The sequence below is a fragment of the Esox lucius genome, chromosome 13 (genome assembly GCF_011004845.1).
Source record: "Esox lucius isolate fEsoLuc1 chromosome 13, fEsoLuc1.pri, whole genome shotgun sequence".
NCBI classification, from domain to species: domain Eukaryota; kingdom Metazoa; phylum Chordata; class Actinopteri; order Esociformes; family Esocidae; genus Esox; species Esox lucius.
The window spans coordinates 4,668,828-4,690,655 of record NC_047581.1 but is presented as its reverse complement, the minus strand read 5'-3'; the positions used below and the strand labels follow the sequence as shown (position 1 = coordinate 4,690,655).

Sequence of the window (21,828 nt, the reverse complement as noted above, 5' to 3'; positions counted from 1 at the left end):
TGTCTTCAGATGTTTTGTTGCGTGGTATAATGACTTTGTCAAACATCTACATGCAGTATATGATGTTACTGAGACTTGATGAAAGCTAATGTTATGTTTTATTAATGTTATGCTTCCTGGGCCAATATTGAATAAATGGCATGTGTTTTCCTTACCTCAGACGGAAAAAGGAATCATGGTCTGTAACATTGGGGTCATTCAATCCGAGCTGAGACCTGACAGACAAAATAGAAAATATGTGATCATTTATCAACACTGCAAGATACCAATGTTAGGTCTATTCCTGTAATTATTCCACAAAAAAAGCATTTGCGAGTTAAACAGGAAATGACATAAACATTGTGAAATAATGTACTTCAGGATACACAGTCAGGTCCGAAAATATTTGGACACTGACACAATTTTCATATTTTTGGCTCTGTACGCCACCACAATGGATATGAAATGAAACAACCGAGATGCAGTTGAAGTGCAGACTTTCAGCTTTCTTTCGAGAGGTTGTACAAAAATAACATATGAAATGTTTATGAATTGCATCCATTTTCATACACAGACCCCTTATTTCAGGGGCTCAAATGTAAATGGACAAATTAACACAATCATAAATAAAATTTTCATTTTTAATACTTTGTTGAGAATTCTTTGCAGGCAATGACAGCTTGAATTCTGGAATGCAAGGACATCACCAAACACTGGGTTTCCTTCTTTGTGATGTTTTGCCAAGCCTTTACTGCAGCTGTCTTCAGTTGTTGTTTGTTTGTGGGTCTTACTGCCTTAAGTTGTATTCAGCAAGTGAAATTCTTGCTTGATTTGGTTGAGATCAGGTGATTGACTCAGCCATTGCATCACTTCTTTGCCTTAAAAAAGTAATGCGTTGCATTAACAGTATGTTTTGGGTCATTTACCATTCTCTAAAGCTCACCAGTGTATTCTTTTTTTTCTGAGAATGTTGATTTGGCCACTCCTAATTTTCCTGCTATCTCTCTGACGGATTTGTATTTTTTTCAGACTACAGATGGCTTATTTCACTTGCATCAAGAGCTCCTTTGACCGCATGTTGTGGGTTCACAGCAACAGCTTCCAAATGCAAATGCAACACCTGGAATCAACTCCAGACCTTAATTGATGAAGAAATAACTAAGGAATAGTCCACACCTGTCCATGAAACAGCTTTTGAGTCAATTGTCCAATTACTTTTGGTCCCATGAAAAAGAAGGGGCTACATATTAAAGAGCTGTAATTCCTAAACCCTTCCACCAATTTGGAATGCTTGCTCCCTTTGTGCCTTTGCACTGATAATGCCATTGGATTAGGGTTAGGGTTATGACGCGCTGTTTTTGTAACCTACAAAAAGACCTCTGGATTTTTTTATAGGCTAACTGGCATACATTGCATTGGTCAAAGTAGTAAAGTCAAGCCAAACGGAAGCACCCTACCAAGCTTTCTAACTATTTTTGCAGTCTGCAATGTATTAAGACCGAGGTTACTGCTCATGCGTGCTTCCTCACTACTACCAGTATAAACGCTGCCTTGTGTAGCCTACAATAGGCTACTCTTGAGGCAGTCGGCGTGTATAGCTGTCAATTAATAAAGCAATTAGTTATACATTTTTAATTGAGATGGAGGGTTATGTAGGTTGTTTAAAAATTTTTTGGCGTTGACATGTTAGGTGTATATGGTTAAATCTAACAGAACATTGCAGTTACTTCATCTTTTATACTGCAGGGCAATAATTCTATTATACTTTTTCGCAGTTTTTCAAACAGGGACTGTGACCATGTTATCCAGATTTAGTTTACTTTTGATTTGCCACGTTCAAAGCTTGTCAATATAAAAGAAAATTTATGGAGTTCATTCAATAGATTTTTCTGTTCACTGCATGGTTTACGTTAGCTGTCAAATGCTGGCTTTTCACCAGTATTTGAGTGTACGATATCTCCATTGTTGTTCTTGTGTGTGTCACGCTGGAGGTGAAGTCACTATGGGCGGGTACAGGGTACTATCTGCAGTGGAAAACCAACCAAGGCGAGCTGGTACCATGCAATGGAAAAGCTCCCAAAGCGGGTAGAGGCGAGGCAAGTAGATTCAAGCCAGTACCATGCAGTGGAAAAGCGCCAGTGGAATGTCTAGTCTTGAAGGTAGGCTTTATATTCCATTTGGAGGCTGCTGTTGGTGTCTGTCAACATGAGGAACACAGAGTTTCCGGTGAAGATCAAGGAAGCCATTGTGAAGCTTAATCTGAAACTTATACAAAATCTTAGGCTAAAACAATTGTTTGGAATGTACACTGAACAAAATTATAAACGCAACACTTTTGTTTTAGCCCCCATTTATCATGAGCTGAACTCAAAGATCTAAGACTTTCTCTATGTACACAACAGGCCTATTTCTCTCAAATATTGTTCACAAATCTGTCTAAATCTGTGTTAGTGAGCACTTCTCCTTTGCCGAGATAATCCATCCACCTCACATGTGTGGCATATCAAGATGCTGATTAGACAGCATGATTATTGTACAACTCTATGCGATCAACTCTATGCGAAGGAGATGTGTTGCACTGTGTGAGGGAAATGGTGGTCACACCAGATACTGACTGGTTTTTGGACCCCCCCGGACTGCCGCAATACAGTGAAACTGCACATTTTAGAGTGGCCTTTTATTGTGGCCAGCCTAAGGCACACCCGTGCAATAATCATGCTGTCTAATCAGCATCTTGATATGCCACACCTGTGAGGTGGATGGATTATCTCGGCAAGGGAGAAGTGCTCACTAACACAGATTTAGACAGATTTGTGAACAATATTTGAGAGAAATAGGCCTTTTGTGTACATAGAGAAAGTCTTAGATCTTTGAGTTCAGCTCATGATAAATGGGGGCTAAAACAAAAGTGTTGCGTTTATAATTTTGTTCAGTGTAGTTTAGCCGTAGTATAAATACGAGGACAACCCAAAGGTTTTCTGATGCTGTACCTTGCATACTACCTTAGAAACCCTTGCACCACTAAAAACTAAAGAAATACGCACCAAGAAGTTTTCTCCCTGGTAGACAGACATTATTAGAGCACTGAAGCAAGCAAATTGGAATGGAAATTGTGCTCCTTCAAGTTGGAAGTATTTAGACTAGCCTGGAAAGACAGTACAGTCTGAACCCGAAAAGTGCTCACAGGTGCTTAATCAACCTATTTTTCCAACCTGACTGAGGTGAATTTTTTTCAATAATGTATGTTTGATATTGTGGCAAAGTTAACAAAAAAGCAACATTCAACATGTGAAGTGGGTCTTCATTAAAAACAAATAACAAACAAATAACAAACTTCCATAAATAAGCATAGTCCTCAAAAACCCAGACACTCAGGCACTGACCTGTCCTGTCTTGGAATCTCAGGGGACACTTGAATTTTTAATCCTGTATTGCTCGAGGCATTCACTAAAATAGTTATGCGCTCAAAACCCACTAGTTGTCAACTTGACCCTAAACTAACTAAAGGAGCTACTTCCTGTGCTTGGTCCACTTATGTTGAACATCATTAATTGTTTCCTATCCTCCGGATGTGTACCGAACACACTAAAAGAGGCAAAAATAAAGCCTCTTCTCAAAAAATGAAATCTTGATCTGGATTCAATAAATAATTACTGGCTAATAACAAACATCCATTCCACTCAAACATTTTTGAAAAAGATGTTTCACAGCAACTCGTCCGCAAAGACAAATAATATTTATGAAATGCTCCAGTATGGTTTCAGACCAAATGACGAGAGACTGCTCTCATGAAAGGGGTTAATGACCTTTTAATGGCATCGTACAAAGGTCTTGCATCCATCCTTTAGCTTCCAGACCTTAGTGCTGCTTTTGACACCATTGATTTCTCCCTTCTTTTGTAGAGATTAGAAAACCCATGTTGGACTATGCTGTCCCTGGCTGAAATTCTCCTGGTTGTGTTGCTGATCAGGATGACTCCTACGCAGGGGCGGAGCTCAGCTTTCTCTCTCATGGGTGCGAACCTTAGCTGTGGAGCCCCCCCCCAAGGGCACATATCATTACATTACATTTTTATAATGTTGATTGACTTTTATGTTCCATTTTTATGTTTTGTTACTTAAGCTAGCTATCTTTCACAGTTCCATACCATAGCAAGTGAGCCAACAAGATCCGAAGCAATACCCAGAGTTGCAACGTCATCGACAGTATACTGGCCAATGACCCGCAGATTCCACATAAAAACAACACAAATGCTATTTCTTCTATACAACCCAATCTGGAAACCTTCACATTTGGCAACACTAGTTACAGCCCCACGGTTTCATATTGGTCAATTTAACAAATGCATTAAGGAATAACAAAACAAAAGTGCATGTTTTATCACTTCAATGTCAACTAAACAGTATCTAGTGTCAATCTTTTTTCAACTGTAAGATGAAGTTCTTGTGGGCCCCTCTGATTGGCTGCCATGGGTGCTGCACACCAATCACACCCATTTAAGCTCCGCCTCTGCTCCTGTAGCCACTGCCCATACCCCACCCAACTGTCCCAGTCCAGTCCACCTGGTCATGTTGTGGACTTGGATTCTGTTTAAGGAGTCTGATCACAGCCCACTTGCATTCATTGACCTGCTAGTCTTCTGATTATGCAAAACAATTGACTTGGCCCATAGAATGGCCATTCCTCAGAGTCTGGTTCCTCTCTAGGTTTCTTCCTAATTTTGGACCCTACAAGGGAGTTTTTCCTAGCCATTGTGCATTTACTCTTGTTGCTTGGTTTGCCAAAACAGACCTCTGCACTGGAAGGTCAAAGAACGCTCAAAATAATGAAAAAGACAAAAAAAATATGCAAAAGACCTCACCTGCCAAGCTGCAGATGCTGGACAGCAAGTTGCAAAAACACAATTTACAAAAATGACAAGTTTACCACCCCATCTGTGAAATATGGTGTGGTGAATGGAATATTATGGCTTGGTCACATATGGCTGCTACTGGAACTGGGGACAATGGTAAGCTTGTCTAATATAATTTAACCATTTATTTGTTGATTATGTTCACTATTTAAGGTTTACTTTGTAAATCACTTTGCCACTTTGCAATAAAAGAGTAATCAGGACAGCTCAGGTGAGATTTGAACACATTATCTACTACAGCCTATGCAGTTGGATCTTGAATGAATGACCAGTATGTTCAAATACAAATGCATGTAGTTTTTAATGTTAGACTAAGGTTACGGAGTCTAACATCACCAAACATTTACAGAGAAGTTACTAGTTATTTACTTTAACAGAAACACTGCCCATCTCCAGATTTATAATTTTCATATCTTGCCTCTCCCCAAATCCTACCCATTCCTGAGAAATGCAAAACGGAGTGTCTTCACCTATCCCCCATTAATTCTGAAAATATATTTTCTCCATCCTCCATGTTTTTATTGATCATCAGATCAAATGGTCCAGCTAAAAAACACGGAAAGACGCAATACTAAGAAAAATACACCAGGTAGTAAATACAGTATTGGCCCAGGGTGATTGTTAAATAGGGCAGATTTTTCATGCTCTAGTCACTCTCTGTGAGTAGAGTTGAATCGTGGTTGTTGGCCTGGCAGTACCTTTGTCCGTGAGCATGTCTGGTTGAGCAAGCAGGGTGTTGAGAATCGTGAGGCCAGATAAAAAACATATTTTTTAAACATTGCAATATTAGACATTTCTCCAGGATGTACAGTAGGGATTTAAAAAAAACACATTCCCCAGTGCCGGGGTCCCAGTTAATACCATTCCTCCATTGCTGTCCATGATGCCTTGGTCAGATGCCAACCAAACCTTACAATGATTTGATGGTTCACAGTTGACGTTGAAAAGTCACTTCCACTAGATACTGCTATTGTATACAGAATAGGGTTTTCAGCTGACTGCTGCCCACACACAATTATTTTTGGAATGGAAGGTGTGAAGCTTGGAATGAAATGCCTTTTTTGTAGCCAAATATAATGGAGGTACATTTGTGTCTTTTTACTGAGAGCAAAACATTTTTCTTTTCAATCAAAAATAATTGGTCTGAAACAAAAAAAACGAGGCATCAAAGATTTGTTCTTTTTGTGCAGTCAAAGATTTTGTAATACAGTGCCAAATGCTATGGATTTTATTTCCACAAAAGATTTTGAGAACAAAAATGTAGTAGATTTTTTATTTAACTATCAACCACCCTCCATTATGACTAGACTGCCCTCTTTGCTGGCAGTGCTTCTTTTTTTGATTTTGAAACTTTTTTTGATTGAAACACTAGTTTTTCGTTTGCACTTTTAACCCCACAACTGTGGGAGGGCTTTGGTAAGAGGTGTGGATGATGCTTCTCCATTGGTCAGCCACTTTTTGAGTGTCAATTTTGGCTACAACCAATACTGTTGAGCCCTTCCTTCTGATGAAAAGGAATTCATAGTGGACACCTACAGTGGATATAAAATGTCTACACACCCCTGCTAAAATGCCAGGTTCCTGTGATGTAAAAGAATGAGACAAAGATAAATCATGTGAGAACTTTTTCCACCTTTAATGTGACCTATAACGTGAAAACTCACAATAACCTGGTTGCATAAGTGTCCACACCCTTAAACTAATACTTTGTTGAAGCACCTTTTGATTTTATTACAGCACTCAGTCTTTTTGGGTAGGATTCTATTAGCATGGCACATCTTTACGTGGCAGCATTTGCCCACTCTTCTGCGGACCATGACCATGGAGTTTCAAAATCAGGAAAATCCTACTAGAACAGCGGAACTTTATTTTTCATTAATCAGAGTCACTTTAAATGATGGCATGTGTGTAATGACTTCTATTTAACAGAAAGGTTAAAATTAAGGGAGCACTGCAAATGAACGCTTCTGTTCCTCATTCAAAACTTTCCTTTTCAACTTTTTTGGAAAGGAAAGAAAAAGGTGCAATGGTCTCTTAATTTTTTCCAGAGCTGTAATCTTAACTCTAACCTTATCATATCAATCTTTCGATATCATGGTTAGATTATTATTTTTTTTTTACGTATGATATGTTTTGCAAATTAACACATTGTATGACTGCTTTTTCGTACACTAATACAACAGAATGTAGTGTAACAAATCAAAGTAAGTGGTGCGTGTGAAATACATACAGAATTTTACTAGATGGTATGAGGCCAGGTTGCATGATGACAGACCATGAAACAATCCACCTTTCAGCCAAACTTGGCTGTAGAAAAACACAAAACTATTGCAAACCACTTGGAATAGAGTGAGGCTCTAGTGCCTCGAGCATAGTAACCGTATCAATAGAAGTTTGAGCATGTTGACTGTGGAGGAGTGGGCTCTGCACTGTGTGGGCACAGGCGGGGTTGTGCAAGGTTATGTTTCCCCTGTGTGTGCAGCTCAAGGCCTGTGTAGGTGATTGAATGTGTAGCTTCAATGGTGCACTGTTCCCTACAGTGTACTTTTTGTATCCCGAGATCCATGGACACTGGGCAAAAGTAGTGTACTTGATAGGGAATACGTTACCATTTGGGATATAACCAAATTTCAAAGTGCATCATTCTGACCTGCTTGTTCTTGGCAGGTATGGACCCAACATGTTCTGGAGAGGCTTTACAAGCTCAAACTGTGGAGGACTTTACAGTGCAAGAGCTACCCACGCGGAGAGTGCTGGTCGTGCCGAAGCTGTTACAATGGAGCTCATACACATTTCATAATGAGGCATGAACAAGCAGCCATGCAAAATAGTACATCAATTTAACAGAACACTATTTTCTCTTATGTCGGCAAACAAAGTAACACCCAACAAGAAGCACCCCATTTTCAGCATGGTTGTATGCCTTTTGTCATAGTGAATGTTAATGTCTTAATTACCGCACATACAGTCAAATGTGTTTTTTCTGTTAAAATCTAAATATATTGAACTTTTAACATCTAACAGAACATCCAAACCTCTATCTATATATTGGCCTTAATTCCAAAATATATATTGGCAAATAACGAAAAATGGCTAATCCCCTAAGTACACAGTAGTTATTGTCAAGGATGATGGCAACAGCATAATGCATCCAAATATGAAGATATTTTGGGGAAAACCATGCTGTCCTTTTTCAAAAACATTTTAAGGTAAATAATTATTTCGCTCTTCAACATGACAATGATATCAAGCACACAGCCAAAAAATAATCAGCAAAAACAAAGACAAACATCCTGAAATGGCCAATCCATCCAACAGACTTCCTCTCATCCAGACTTGCGATCAAGCAAAAGGTGCTTCCATAAAGTTTTAGCTGATGGAGAACCATACTTATGTAAACAGATGACAATTATAATTATTGATTTGTTTTTCAATCAAATATTGTCTGGGGTGGAGCTTGGCTTTCAAGGTATAGCCAGTCCCACCTCTAAACCTGTGTAAACTCTACAAGATTTCCCACTTTGATTTGCCAATTATATAAGCAAGTTTTATCTACCATGATCCAAACCTTAGTCAACAGAAATTGGTAACTGTATTACAAGTCCTCACTACCAGCTGCTGTCCGACCTGGGTCATCACTGTCTTCCCTCATTTTCACACATTGCCATGCCGCTGCTGGGGTCATTGTCACTGTTAGTAGACCTAAAAAAGCTTGTTCTATCAATCTTCTCATGCTGCTGCTGCTCAACACCTTTACTAAAGGAATTGGTCAAGGGCACATCAGACAACTGTAATGTTCTTGCTGTTCTTTTTTGAGAGCCAGACATCTAAATTCCATTTTTGTTAGCTAGCGATCTTCCACTGCCCAAATGTTTAGATAACTAGCAAGCTATAACGTTACGCCACTGTTTTTTAAACATTTATTTCACCTTCACTTAATTTGTTCATGTCTTATTCATCAATGTTCGTTCAACGTAACTACTGCATTTGTTAATTGTTGTTCATGTACCCTTATCGGAAAGTGTTACAAAAGTAGGATTGTTGAAAGTAGTTTTTTTTTTTAGGAAACATTTGTTGTGCAAAAACAATAAAGGAAATGTATTGCTTTTGTTAAGGTATTTAAAAGCATTTGACAGAGTTAAGTACATATTTTTGACAGTATTTGACATCTTTATGATAAGTCTAAATTGTGCCCCTTTACTTGAGGTCAAGAAAAATATTCATGACACAATTATAATAGTCTCATGACAACCAATGTCAAAACCAACCACATATGACAGTTGTATTTAATGCTAACACATAAAGCTACATTGTTTCTTCAAGTTTGATAATCAGGTCTGCTATGACTTGTTTATGACAGGTAATGTTTCTGACTACCTGCATCACAGCATGGTTTGGCATTTGCTACGTAGCTGACTGGAAGGCCCTGCAACGGGTCGTGGAAACCACCCAGCACATCACTGGTACCCAGCTCCCGGCCATCGTAGACCTCCAGCACAAGCGGTGTCTGTGCAGGGTGTGTGGCATCATCAGTGACCCTTCACATCCATGCCACAAACTGCCCTCCTTCCATCAGGCAGGTGGTACAGGTCTCTTTGTTCCCGCACCAGCAGGCTCAGGAACAGTTAATTTCCATCTGCTGTAACCCTGCTGAACTCTGTGACCCATCACTAACCAGATCCACTCTTTGCACTAATGGACTCTGACACTGCCTTGCAAAGTCTGACATTTTCAGTTGTTACAGGTACATGTCTATCTCGGGAACCTCATTGCTGCTATCCCTGCATTTCAGTTGCACATTTCAGTTACCCTACTCCTTCAATTTAATTGTACTGTACTTGTAACTTACAATAAAGTTGAATCTAATCTAATGTTGTCGTGGTTAATGTCAAGTTGTCATAACAAAGATATTGACAGGATATTTTGTCTTAGTTAATGTCAAGTCATCATAACAAAGACATTGAAAGGTTGTGTTGACTCAGTTAATGTCAAGTTGTCATAACAAAGACATCCCAAACAATGTCAACCTTGCATAAAAAATTACATAATCAACCGAATTACACCTAATGACAACATTCATAAACGTTCATAATGATTCTTACATGTGTCATGTCATGGCTATGACAGTATCATGACAATGTCATGACACTTGTATGCACACCCCTTCAAATAAAGTGTTACCAAAATGTCCTTGGTTTTGAAGGTAATTTTTGTCCATTAAAATAACATTTAACTGACCAGAAATACAGTGTATACATTGTTAATGTTGTTAATTACTATTGTAGCTGGAATTGTGTGATTTTTCAATGGAATATCTACATGGGCATACAGAGGCCCATTATCAACAATCATCACTCCTGTGATCCAAAGGCACGTTGTGTTTGCTAATTCAAGTTTATCATTTTAAAAGGCTAATGGATCATTAGAAAACTCTTTTGCGATTGCTAGCACAGCAGAAAACTCTTAAGGAAGCAATAAAACTGGCCTTTAGACTAGTTCAGTATCTTCAGCATCAGTGTTTGTGTGTTCGCTCAAAATGGCCAGAAATAAAGAACTTTCTTCTGTAACTCTTTAGTCTATTCTTGTTCTGCGAAATTAAGACTATTCCATGCGAGAAATTGCCAAGAAAAACTGAAGTTCTACAACAATGTGTAGTAGTCCCCACACAGAGCAGTACAAACTGACTTTAACCAGAGTAGAAAGAGATGAGGGAGGTCCTGGTGCACAACTGAGCAAGAGGACCAATACATTAGAGTGTCTAGTTTGAGAAACAGACACCTCACTGGTCCTCAACTAGCAACTTCATTAAATAATACCCGCAAAATACCAAAAACGTCAGCAGTCAGGGGTCGACAATAATGATGGCCTGGGCCAGTATAAATGTTTTTGGGGCCAGTAAGTTTCAAAACATGTTAAAGTTGCCCTGACTGTGAGGTGACTCCGGTATTACTCTGACAGATACAACAGTACCAAAAGCTAATCCAAAAAGTACACATTTTACCACCTCCACCAAAAAAGATAAGGTATTTCAAATGGCACAAAACTTTTTATTTTCTTGAAGCAGCACTGGATGTGTTTCCCATCCTCTATGCTGAAGTCATTTCATTACGGCAAGTGAGTGAGATTGGCAAGGCCAGGGGACCACCTCTATCTGTGGGACCCAGAGGCCTGGTGAACGCAACAGGGCTGACCCACTTGACTCATACATCTTTCCCCCCTTTTGAGACAAATGTCACGGGCTGACATGGTTGGTGAGAATCTACAGACATGCCCTCCAGCACGGGTCCCTCTTTTCAACGGCAGCCTTCCAAAACAGTGCACAGGGATTAAATCAGGCTCGCACTGAGCTGCCCATTGTTTTTTCACCAGAGCTGCACATTACATTGATTTATTGGCGGCCAGGTGGGCGGTATGAGCTTGGTGTTTTCCCTCCAAGTCAATTGTCTATGGCTTGTATTCAGTTTTTTTTTCTGCTGACTGCTCTTTTCCGTACAAACACTAAACAGGGCCAGATTCAAGTGCAATGGGCCAGTAGCATTTCCACTGGTGCTTTACCCCGGTACCAGGGCTACATCTGTGATTTATGCTAATGTTGGCTCTAGACTTTCCTGTTTCGACTATACATTTGGTACCAAGGACCTAAGGAGGGGCTCAGGTGGGGAGGGAGGAGTAAACTATCAACGCAATTTGGTTTTGTGGTTACAAAAAAGAAAAGGCAATCTTTACTGGTAGTAAAATAAACAATAACGCCATGCTCCGTTTGTTTATAATACGGCATTTGAACCTGAGTAATAAAACTAATTTCTTCCTCAAACCCCTGCGACTGGCTCCTTCTCCACACTCGTGACACTGCAATTGTAAGCCAGTGTATTAGTTATTTAGTTTAATAAGTATTTTGTCAAAACTATCTACCTGTAATAAAAGGATTTGGTAGAATTCGGAGGTAATTTTGTGTTGTTATAGATTATGTAGGCTACGTCTCAGTCTAAGCACTCTGTTTTTCTATTGAGTCAATGGCATCGTACCACCTTTGGTCGTTCCAACTACTTCCCTGTACTGTTGCTTTATTTTCTTTATTTCATCAGAGATCTGCTTGTTAGATCGGATGAAAACCATTACGAGAAGCCTAAAGCAAATGGTACACATCGCTATTCAAAATGGACAATATGCTGCGTTTTCACCGCACATAACGCATCAACCTGCAAACCCCCTAAGTCCTAAAGTCCGGTGTTTGGTACCAAATGAGACCCGCGCTACTAGGCCATGGCCTAGTGACTGGTGCTGGCCTGTGTCAGTGGAAACAGAAACAGAAACGTTTCCACTGGAAAAACACCAGTGGAAACGGTTATAGGGGCATCTCCTCTTTCTGATTGTTTCGGGTTGTGCCGGGTCTTAAAATAAGTAATCAACACAAAGTAACCCCATTTAGAAATGGCAATTGGTTTCATAGGGTTTTTGGTTAGTCAGATGTGTTTAATTACATTCATTATGCTGGGCTACAAGATCTTGTCTTGACTTGATTCTAGGCTTTGCCTTTGTATTCTGCTGTTGGTGTCTGTTAACATGAAGACCAAAACAGTAACAAGAAAAAAATGACTGAAAAATGCTCAGTGTAATAAAAAAACAACAACTGTCAAATAAATCTGGAACAGGAGGTAGGTGTGGATGTCAGACCCTAACATCTGTAGAAAAGAGAACTTGAAGAAGGCGAGCCTTCAGAGTTCTGGAAAAAGGTATTGTGGGCATATAGAAAAAGACAAACATTTACTAAATGTTGATTGTGCCCAAAGATTGGGGAAAATCCCTCTCACCCTGGAAAGTGACTATTCAGAACTCAACTCTCTGGCAAATGTCTGAAGTCTGTAAGGACCAAAACCTCTCGCCACAAGAGCAGTTTATTTCCTACTGCAGTAGGCACCATGAACATGCCCCAGAGCCAAAATGACTATAGCCCACTCCCCACATACACACATAAACCCTACCCACATACACATACAACCCTCAACTGGACAATTATTGCACCTTACATATTTTAAAGGTGACCTGTCCAGCATTTTCCATTTAAAATATCCGATAATAACCCTTACATATCATTAGATAATGTTAGAAAACAGTCTCTGGCAGAGTGTCAGGACTGACACTACCCCACTGCCATGGTTGTAGGTAAACCGTAGAAGGCCGAGATGTTTGTGGGCTTGTACTTCCTTGAAGGTGTGTGAGGTGAAGGCCAATGAAAAGTTTTGTTTGGGTTCATTTACGCCTACACCGAGCGCTCCATAAACGAAGATATAAACGGAAGCAACACGTGCATCAGGCAAAGCACGGAGTAAAACCAAGCGTGCCGCACAAGCCCTGAAAAGTGAAGCCAAAACGTCTCGATCGCCCCCTGGTGAGTGGTCCCAGTATAGGTCATAAACCCCGCCCTCCCCATGTTATTCAATGGGACGCGAGACCAACTAAACAATTAAATTACCCTTCAATTATCTTTTTCCCGAAGCTGGTTTCTGTCATTTACTGTAGTTTGTATCACGCTAATGTAAATTCAAGAGTTTGTTTTTAAAATAAGTTGGTTTTTAGTTAGTTATTTAATGCTCTAAAAACGGTGTGACGTCGTGATTCACAGCTTTGATTGACAGCTATCTGAGCCAAGGAGCCACTGAAGCGCCATCCTCCTTCGGAGGACTGAGGAGATTGGAGCTTTACATTTAATCTCTAAATTTCTAGAATTGATATAATTTCACACGGACATAATGGGTTGTTCTGCAGTACATTGTGCTAACCGATCTGGCATTTCCAATCGATCTTTGAATTTTTTTCGGTAAGTTAAATTTATAAGCTATTTAATTAGTAAATAAATGTAATGGGCTAGCTAACGTTAGCTAAAAGACAACAAGCCTCGTTAATAGCTAGCAGGTGATCGTTAGATAGAAGTTACCAATTATTTTTGTATTAGGCCTATTCTAAATTAAGGTTAAACATGATGTAAGTTAGGCTATAACATATCGTCTAGGTTTAACAAGCAAAGGTTGTACGGTACTTGGACTTGCGATTGATTACGGTATGCGCATTCTGCGAGGGAGAGTGAGGGCGGGGCACAGGGGTGGGGCCGTTTTACGGCTTTACTTCCTGCTCGCTACTGCGCATAACTACTGCGCAGAACTGGTCCCAAGATCGCTATCTGCGCAGACGCAAGTCCAAGATGTCAGCGCCGTATCGGGACACTGGCGGCTTCATTTTTCACCAATGGAAAAGAGCGAAAGGGCGTCGTCCATTTCTTATGAGTAAAACAAGGGCAAATTTGACATTTATTAAACGGCGAGAGCTGACGTTTGTATGAACAGTGATGCATAGTTGGGCTTCTTTTCTACTTGACAAGTAAGGTTACATTAGATACCAGATTAAGCTAGTTGGCTAGATAGTCAAGGAAAGCTAAGTTAAAGTTACGAAATTGATGAAAATTATTCGAAGTAGAAAATCATTCGATATTCTTGTTTATTTTATTTGTATGAGTGCAGATACGTTTTAGTTAGCTAAGTTGTGTGTATACTCCTTGATTCCATTTACTGGTGGAAAATTCTGTTACAACCTGGTGTTCTCTGCTAAAGATAAAGAAAAACTAGCATGCATTGTGGGTTGTTTGACCAAATCTAATACATAAGCATCTATTGCGTGGAAGAAGCAATTACATTGCCTTTTAGCTAGATTTACCCTTGTGCAAACTGGTCAAAAAGCGGTTTTGTACATAATTGCTGCACTAACGGACCAGAACAATTTCCTAGTTTGTCGTGAAACTTACTTGGCAATAGAAGTCTTTATGATTCTGATTATCTGTACTCTGAATTAATTGGCTTGCACATACTAAACCGTGTTATCATATGGAATATGTGTTTATGATTATGGATAAAAAACTGGATCATTTCACTCATTTTGAGTTTCGTAGAACAAACAGTTATACAACATATTTAATAATTGAATACAATAACAATCTACACTCACCTAAAGGATTATTAGGAACACCTGTTCAATTTCTCATTAATGCAATTATCTAATCAACCAATCACATGGCAGTTGCTACAATGCATTTAGGGGTGTGGTTCTGGTCAAGACAATCTCCTGAACTCCAAACTGAATATCAGAATGGGAAAGAAAGGTGATTTAAGCAATTTTGAGCGTGGCATGGTTGTTGGTGCCAGACTGGTCAGTCTGAGTATTTCACAATCTGCTCAGTTACTGGGATTTTCACGCACAACCATTTCTAGGGTTTACTAAGAATGGTGTGAAAAGGGAAAAACATCCAGTATGCGGCATTCCTGTGGGCGAAAATGCCTTGTTGATGCTAAAGGTCAGAGGAGAATGGGCCGACTGATTCAAGCTGATAGAAGAGCAACTTTGACTGAAATAACCACTCGTTACAACCGAGGTATGCAGCAAAGCATTTGTGAAGCCACAACACGCACAACCCTGAGGCGGATGGGCTACAACAGCAGAAGACCCCACCGGGTACCACTCATCTCCACTACAAATAGGAAAAAGAGGCTACAATTTGCACAAGCTCACCAAAATTGGACAGTTGAAGACTGGAAGAATGTTGCCTAGTCTGAGTCTCGATTTCTGTTGACACATTCAGATGGCAGAGTCAGAATTTGGCGTAAACAGAATGAGAACATGGATCCATCATGCCTTGTTACCACTGTGCAGGCTGGTGGTGGTGGTGTAATGGTGTGGGGGATGTTTTCTTGGCACACTTTAGGCCCCTTAGTGCCAATTGGGCATGGTTTAAATGCCACAGCCTACCTGAGCATTGTTTCTGACCATGTCCATCCCTTTATGACCACCATGTACCCATCCTCTGATGGCTACTTCCAGCAGGATAATGCACCATGTCACAAAGCTCGAATCATTTCAAATTGGTTTCTTGAACATGACAATGAGTTCACTGTATTGAAATGGCCCCCACAGTCACCAGATCTCAACCCAATAGAGCATCTTTGGGATGTGGTGGAACGGGAGCTTCGTGCCCTGGATGTGCATCCCACAAATCTCCATCAACTGCAAGAAGCTATCCTATCAATATGGGCCAACATTTCTAAAGAATGCTATCAGCACCTTGTTGAATCAATGCCACGTAGAATTAAGGCAGTTCTGAAGGCGAAAGTATTATTATGGTGTTCCTAATAATCCTTTAGGTGAGTGTATAACTGACCTGAGTCACCAACAATTTCCACTATCCTCCAATCCTTATTGTGCTTATTGTCATCACCAGCTATAATTTGCTTTTGCTCCAGTTGGTAGCAGAACGTTTCACATGGAGCAAAAATATTTCACATGTGCGGTTGCAAATACGGACCAACAAGGAAGACCGTCTCTTGTTTATGAAAGGCTCTACTTCCATTGGATAAACGCCTCGCGGTATCCGGTTTAATTTGCATAATATTGACAGTGGCCCAACTTCTTGACGCGCTCAAACGGCAGCGCTGCCTTCCCGATGCTTTTCGCAACCCTAAACAACGCCTTGACGCTGTTCATAGAAAATTAGTTGTATCCGTCCGAAGCAGCTGGCGTGCCGGAACAGTGGACATCCACGAGATATTCTCTCTTCTTGGCCAGTTCCGTTTACGCGATCCGGCAAAAATAATCGGACAATTGAATGCTGGTCAGATAAGATAGGCCGTACATAATGTTTCTTATGTGCAAATAAAAACAAAAGATGATGCAGTACAACAGACAGGAATGTGGTTGGTTTTTATATAGATGCAGTTACTCACGATACACTAATTTACATTAAGCACAAAAAGTTAACTTGTAACAGCATTTCATAAAAAAGCATGTTATTAGATTTTAATATTATTTGTGGATAGTGCATAATGGTTCTATGAAAGGTAATCCAATATAGAATATGTCTGCCCCCTATATAGAACCCGAGGACACCCTCCTGAGTTGCCGGAACAGGACTTGCACAGGTTGTATGTTTTCCTGCCTGGGACTGGCCCATGCTCGCGAGGGTCTTACCAACCTTACAAGTGTAGAGAGGGCGAACTTCTTTGAGGAGGAAATTGACATCTCCGCCGTGCTGGACTCCAGTGCTGACAACAACTCCAATAAGATGTCTGAGGATGAGGAGGAAGGTCCTATGCAGGACCCGAATCATCTGACACCATCAAGACCTGCTCCCTCCCCACGTGGGGTGTGGTGGCGGTTCTCCTGCTTCTCCCTCTCTCCCGGGAGACTTAGAGGACGACCTCTCCTCTGCCGCTTCCCTCTGCCCGCCCCCTCTCCGCGTGGAGTTGGCATGAGGGCATGACCAAGAGGGCTGCCTTACGGATCTGGTTGCCTGTGCCTCCTCTGCCAACACAGAAGGAACCTTAGCTACACGGGACAGCTATAGGACAAGACATACGACTTGGGATCACAGGCCCTGGCCGTGGCGAACAACACTGCTCTCCTAGTGTCAGCAGCCTCCCATATCTTTAGACTGTTCACCTACTCCGTCGTCACGTGACGTCGGGGAGGTTGCGGGGTATCTTTAAGCTATCCTCCACCTGAACCAGGTGCGAACATTTTGTGCCGGGCGATCAGTGGCTACATCTGTGGTCGGACATCGGCACCTTTGGCTGTCTCTGTCTTCCCTGCGCGATTCTGATCGCACACCCCTCCTCAACACACTGTTGTCCCAGGAGGGTTTTCTCGGCGACGGCATTCACTCTGCCATTGCCTCTTTTAAGAAGACTGATGAGGGACGGTAGGAGCTGTCTCGTCTCCTTCCCTTGGCTGGCCTGCTGATAATTCGTCCTCACGACCCTCTTCTCATTGCCTGGGTTCCTCCGCTAAACGACGGCAGCGCCGCCAAGCCTCTGCTGACGTTTCTTCTGCTGCCCCGGCTCCTCCTCCTACGGCTGTTTCTTCTGCTGCCCCTGCTCCTCCTCCCGTGCGATGCAGACAACCCGCCCCCAGACTGGATACTCCGTTTTGTGACTGGATGGCTTTTGAATAGGGGCCTGTCCGCTGTGGTGGTCCGCACCATCCAGGGTGCTAAGACAGCATTTACATCCAAAACGTATTCTACTTGGTGGAATATGTTCGTGACGTGGTGCGCGCAGGTGTCTTCTGACCCTTCGTGTTGCCCTGTGGCAGTGTTCTCTTAAGCTGCTCTCCCTTAAGACTGCCTTGCTCCTCACTTTATGCTCAGCTAAGCGAGTGCGTGATCTCCATGCGCACTGTGTGCGCCCAGGCTGTCTGGCTATCAGAGAGGACTTAAGCTGTGCTACGCTGAGACCTAACCCGTTCTTCGTACCTAAGGTTATCACCAACTCTTTTCAATCTAGAGTTATTAAATTACAGGCCTTCTTCCCTCCTCTGCACATGCATGAGGAGGAGGATAGTCTCCACCGTCTATGCCCGGTATGCGCTCTGGCTCTATACTTGGAGCGCACCAGGTCTATCAGACTGACTCCCCAGCTGTTTCTCTTCCTGGGTGGGTCATCTGCTTTCTAAGCAGCGTGTCTCCCACTGGCTTTGTGATTGCATCACTTTGGCCTACAAGACGTCTGGCTCTGTTGTTCCAGAGGCTCTCCATGCACACTCCACACGTGGTGTCGCAGCCTCCTCTGCCCTTTTTCACAGGATCAGTGTAGATGGCATTTGCACCGCGGCGGCGTCGCCTTCTGCATTTGTCTGTTTCTATTTACTAGGCATCTTTTTGCACAGCTGCCAGAGACCTCTGAACTATTCTATGGAATCTCGTGCTTTGCCTTGATTCTATCACTGCTTAAGATGCAACAGAATTCGGTAGGCTCTTGGCTTGGGGTATTGTCGCTACCTGCCAACACACTTGGCTTGGGTTCGCCTCCTCATTGAGGCTTCCCTCCCTTTTTCTGTATTCTCATGCCCCTCATCTAGTGATGTGTGAGTTATATTTTGGGCTTTGTGTGAAAAGGATACGTTGCCTTTTCGCTTGAGCTCATCATTCCTTCCTTTTTCCTTGGGCGGCTTATGTGTTCATAGGAGGATTTTCATTGTTAACGCATTCGATCATCCCTTCTTTGACTTCGTCAGCTATCAGGATGTTTCGTCTTGGGGTTTTAGGGGCCGGTTTCTTAACGGAACACTGCTTGCATAATTCAATAAGGCCGCATAAGTTTTCAATAAGGCCGCTGACGCGGCCAGGGTAAACCACTAGGAGCTAAAGCCCCTTAAGGGGGCTCATCTCCACTAATATAACCAGAGATACATTCCTGGTAACTAACGACTTTTTACGTTTGAAGAGATTGTTTCTGTGTTGTTTGATGATACTAGGTTAAAAACGTCCTTGAAAGCGATAATGATGTCGAGGTGAGTAAGAAATAAACTGTGGCTATATGTTTTGTGTTTTTCAAACTTTATGCTGTAAAATGTTGGTAATATCTTTTAGATGACAACAGCAACCCTGTCGTGATAACTCAATAGACAAGCACATCAGCTGTGGAGCTCAAATGGTTGCTTGGTCAGTCTTGTAATGGAAAGCGTTGCAGTAGCTGAATCGACGTCTGACTAGTTGGTTGTTTTCTCACGTTTCTTGGGATTTCATTCAAATATGGAAAATGCCATTGCTAATTAGACAACTAATTGTCCGGTTTGTTTCGTCTGTCAGACACAAATAAAGTTGTCTGCCCGCAAATGTTTCGCTTGTGCAGCAACATGCTCTTACTTTCACTAGCTAGCCAGGAAGCAGTAATGTTGTGCTTCGTTGTCACTTGATCACGATGATGTCCTGCATCTGTTGAAAGATGTACGCCACATACTTCCCCATATAATTTATAAAAACTTGTAGGTCTTGAGATTTGCCTTGTGCTTACTTTATAATGATCCCATTAGCTGTACAGATCTAATTTGTGTGCTGGCTGAATCTCGTCACAGTATTGTTTTATGCAAACTTAGACGTTATTTCTTTCTATTGATTTTTAATGGGAGAAAACAAATTATATTATTCCAAGTTACATTAATGTGTTGACAAGAAAGTGTGTACTTAAAACAAAGTTAACTTGTAATTGTAATTTGGTTTTGGTTTTTGTTCTGTCTGTTTGTTTGAAATGTGTGAGAAAATATGATTTATTTTGAGAATTTTCAGTCATCCACAGCAGCATTCTAGAATTATATTGGGGTCTAAGAGGTTACATTTAGAAGTTCTAAGTCATTTCAAATTGAGTGGTTTTATTAGGAGTTGCTCCTGGGGATTAGCTAAAGATTTTCCTTTAAAGTATATAGCCTAATATTACTTGAGGTTTTCTTTAGCACTTCAGTAAGTATCGTGATTCAGTTGTGATATCGTGATGAATTGTGATGTATTGAATCGTAACATTTGTATCGTGATATACAGTGGGGGGAACAAGTATTTGATACACTCCCGATTTTGCAGGTTTTCCTACTTAAAAAGCATTTAGAGGTCTGTCATTTTTATCATAGGTACACTTCAACTGTGAGAGATGGAATCTAAAACAAAAATCCAGAAAATCACATTGTATGATTTTTAAATAATTAATTTGCATTTTATTGCATGACACACGTATTTTATCACCTACCAACCAGTAAGAATTCCGGCTCTCACAGACCTGTTAGTTTTTCTTTAAGAAGCCCTCCTGTTCTCCACTCATTACCTGTATTAACTGCACCTGTTTGAACTTGTTACCTGTATAAAAGACACCTGTCTACCACACTCAATCAAACAAACAGACTCCAACCTCTCCACAATGACCAAGACCAGAGAGCTGTGTAAGGACATCAGGGATAAACTGTAGACCTGCACAAGGCTGGCATGGGCTACAGGACAATAGGCAAGCAGCTTGTTGAGAAGGCAACAACTGTTGGCTCAATTATTAGAAAATGGAAGAAGTTCAAGATGACTGTCCCTCGGTCTGGGGCTCCATGCAAGATCTCACCTCGTGGGGCATCAATGATCATGAGGAAGGTGAGGAATCAGCCCAGAACTACATGGCAGGATCTGGTCAATGACCTTAAGAGAGCTGGGACCACAGTCTCAAAGAAAATCATTAGTAACACAGTACTCCGTCATGGATTAAAATCCAGCAGCACACGCAAGGTCCCCCTGCTCAATGTCCAGGCCCGTCTGAATTTTGCCAATGACCATCTGGATGATCCAGAGGAGGAATGGGAGAAGGTCATGTGGTGTGATGAGACAAACATTTTTGGTCTAAACTCCACTCGCCGTGTTTGGAGGAAATAGAAGGAGGAGTACAACCCCAAGAACACCATTCCAACCGTGCCGCATGGAGGTGGAAACATCATTCTTTGGGGATGCTTTTCTGCAAAGGGGACAGGACGACTGCACCGTATTGAGGGGAGGATGGATCAATCAATCAATCAATCAAATGTATTTATAAAGCCCTTTTTACAACAGCAGTTGTCACAAAGTGCTTTACAGAGACACCCGGCCTTAAACCCCAAGGAGCAAACAACAGTAGTGTTGAATTTCAGTGGCTAGGAAAAACTCCCTAAGAAGGTCGAATTTTAGGAAGAAACCTAGAGAGGACCCAGGCTCAGAGGGGTGATCAGTCCTCTTCTGGCTGTGCCGGGTGAGATATTAAGAGTCCAATTGGAATAATAAATACATTTCTCTGGGCTAAATCCAGAGTCTATTTGATTTTAGACTAGGTCAGAAGTATGACCAGGTGGACAAGGACAGGGACAGCAACGGGCCCCCCAAACCAGGTAATCCGCAGGTGTGGACCAGGACCTCATCTCCTTCTAAAATGTAAAACTGGAGGAAACTGAGAAAAGTTAGTAGTACATCCCTCATATCCCCCAGCACAATAATATAGCAGCGTAACACCTTGGAACTGAGACGGGGGGGTCCGGTGACACTGTGGCCCTACCCGGGGGAGGCCCCGGACAGGGCCCAACAGGCAGGAAATCAATCCAACCACATTGCCAGGCATCAACCAAAG

At 41.5% G+C, this 21,828-nt stretch overlaps 1 protein-coding gene across 21 annotated transcripts in view; it reads right to left on the bottom strand.

Annotated features, from left to right (window-relative positions):
- Positions 1–21,828, bottom strand: part of LOC105031471 (dematin) — a 53,341-nt gene that overhangs the window by 19,938 nt on the left and 11,575 nt on the right. For 9 of the 21 annotated variants that reach the window (XR_004576718.1, XR_004576719.1, XM_034296559.1 and 6 more), the window contains exons 1-2: positions 628–696; positions 156–215 (exon numbers count right to left, since the gene is read on the bottom strand). Coding sequence is in view for 10 of the 21 variants with exons in the window: in XM_034296559.1 (XP_034152450.1) it covers positions 156–215; positions 628–683 (116 nt within the window). In the remaining 11 variants the exon portion in view is untranslated. Of the gene's footprint in view, positions 1–155; positions 216–627; positions 697–2,097; positions 2,158–3,785; positions 4,007–16,904; positions 17,234–21,828 lie in introns of those variants that run through there. The other 12 variants (XM_034296569.1, XM_034296570.1, XM_034296568.1 and 9 more) reach the window with 6 other exon arrangements.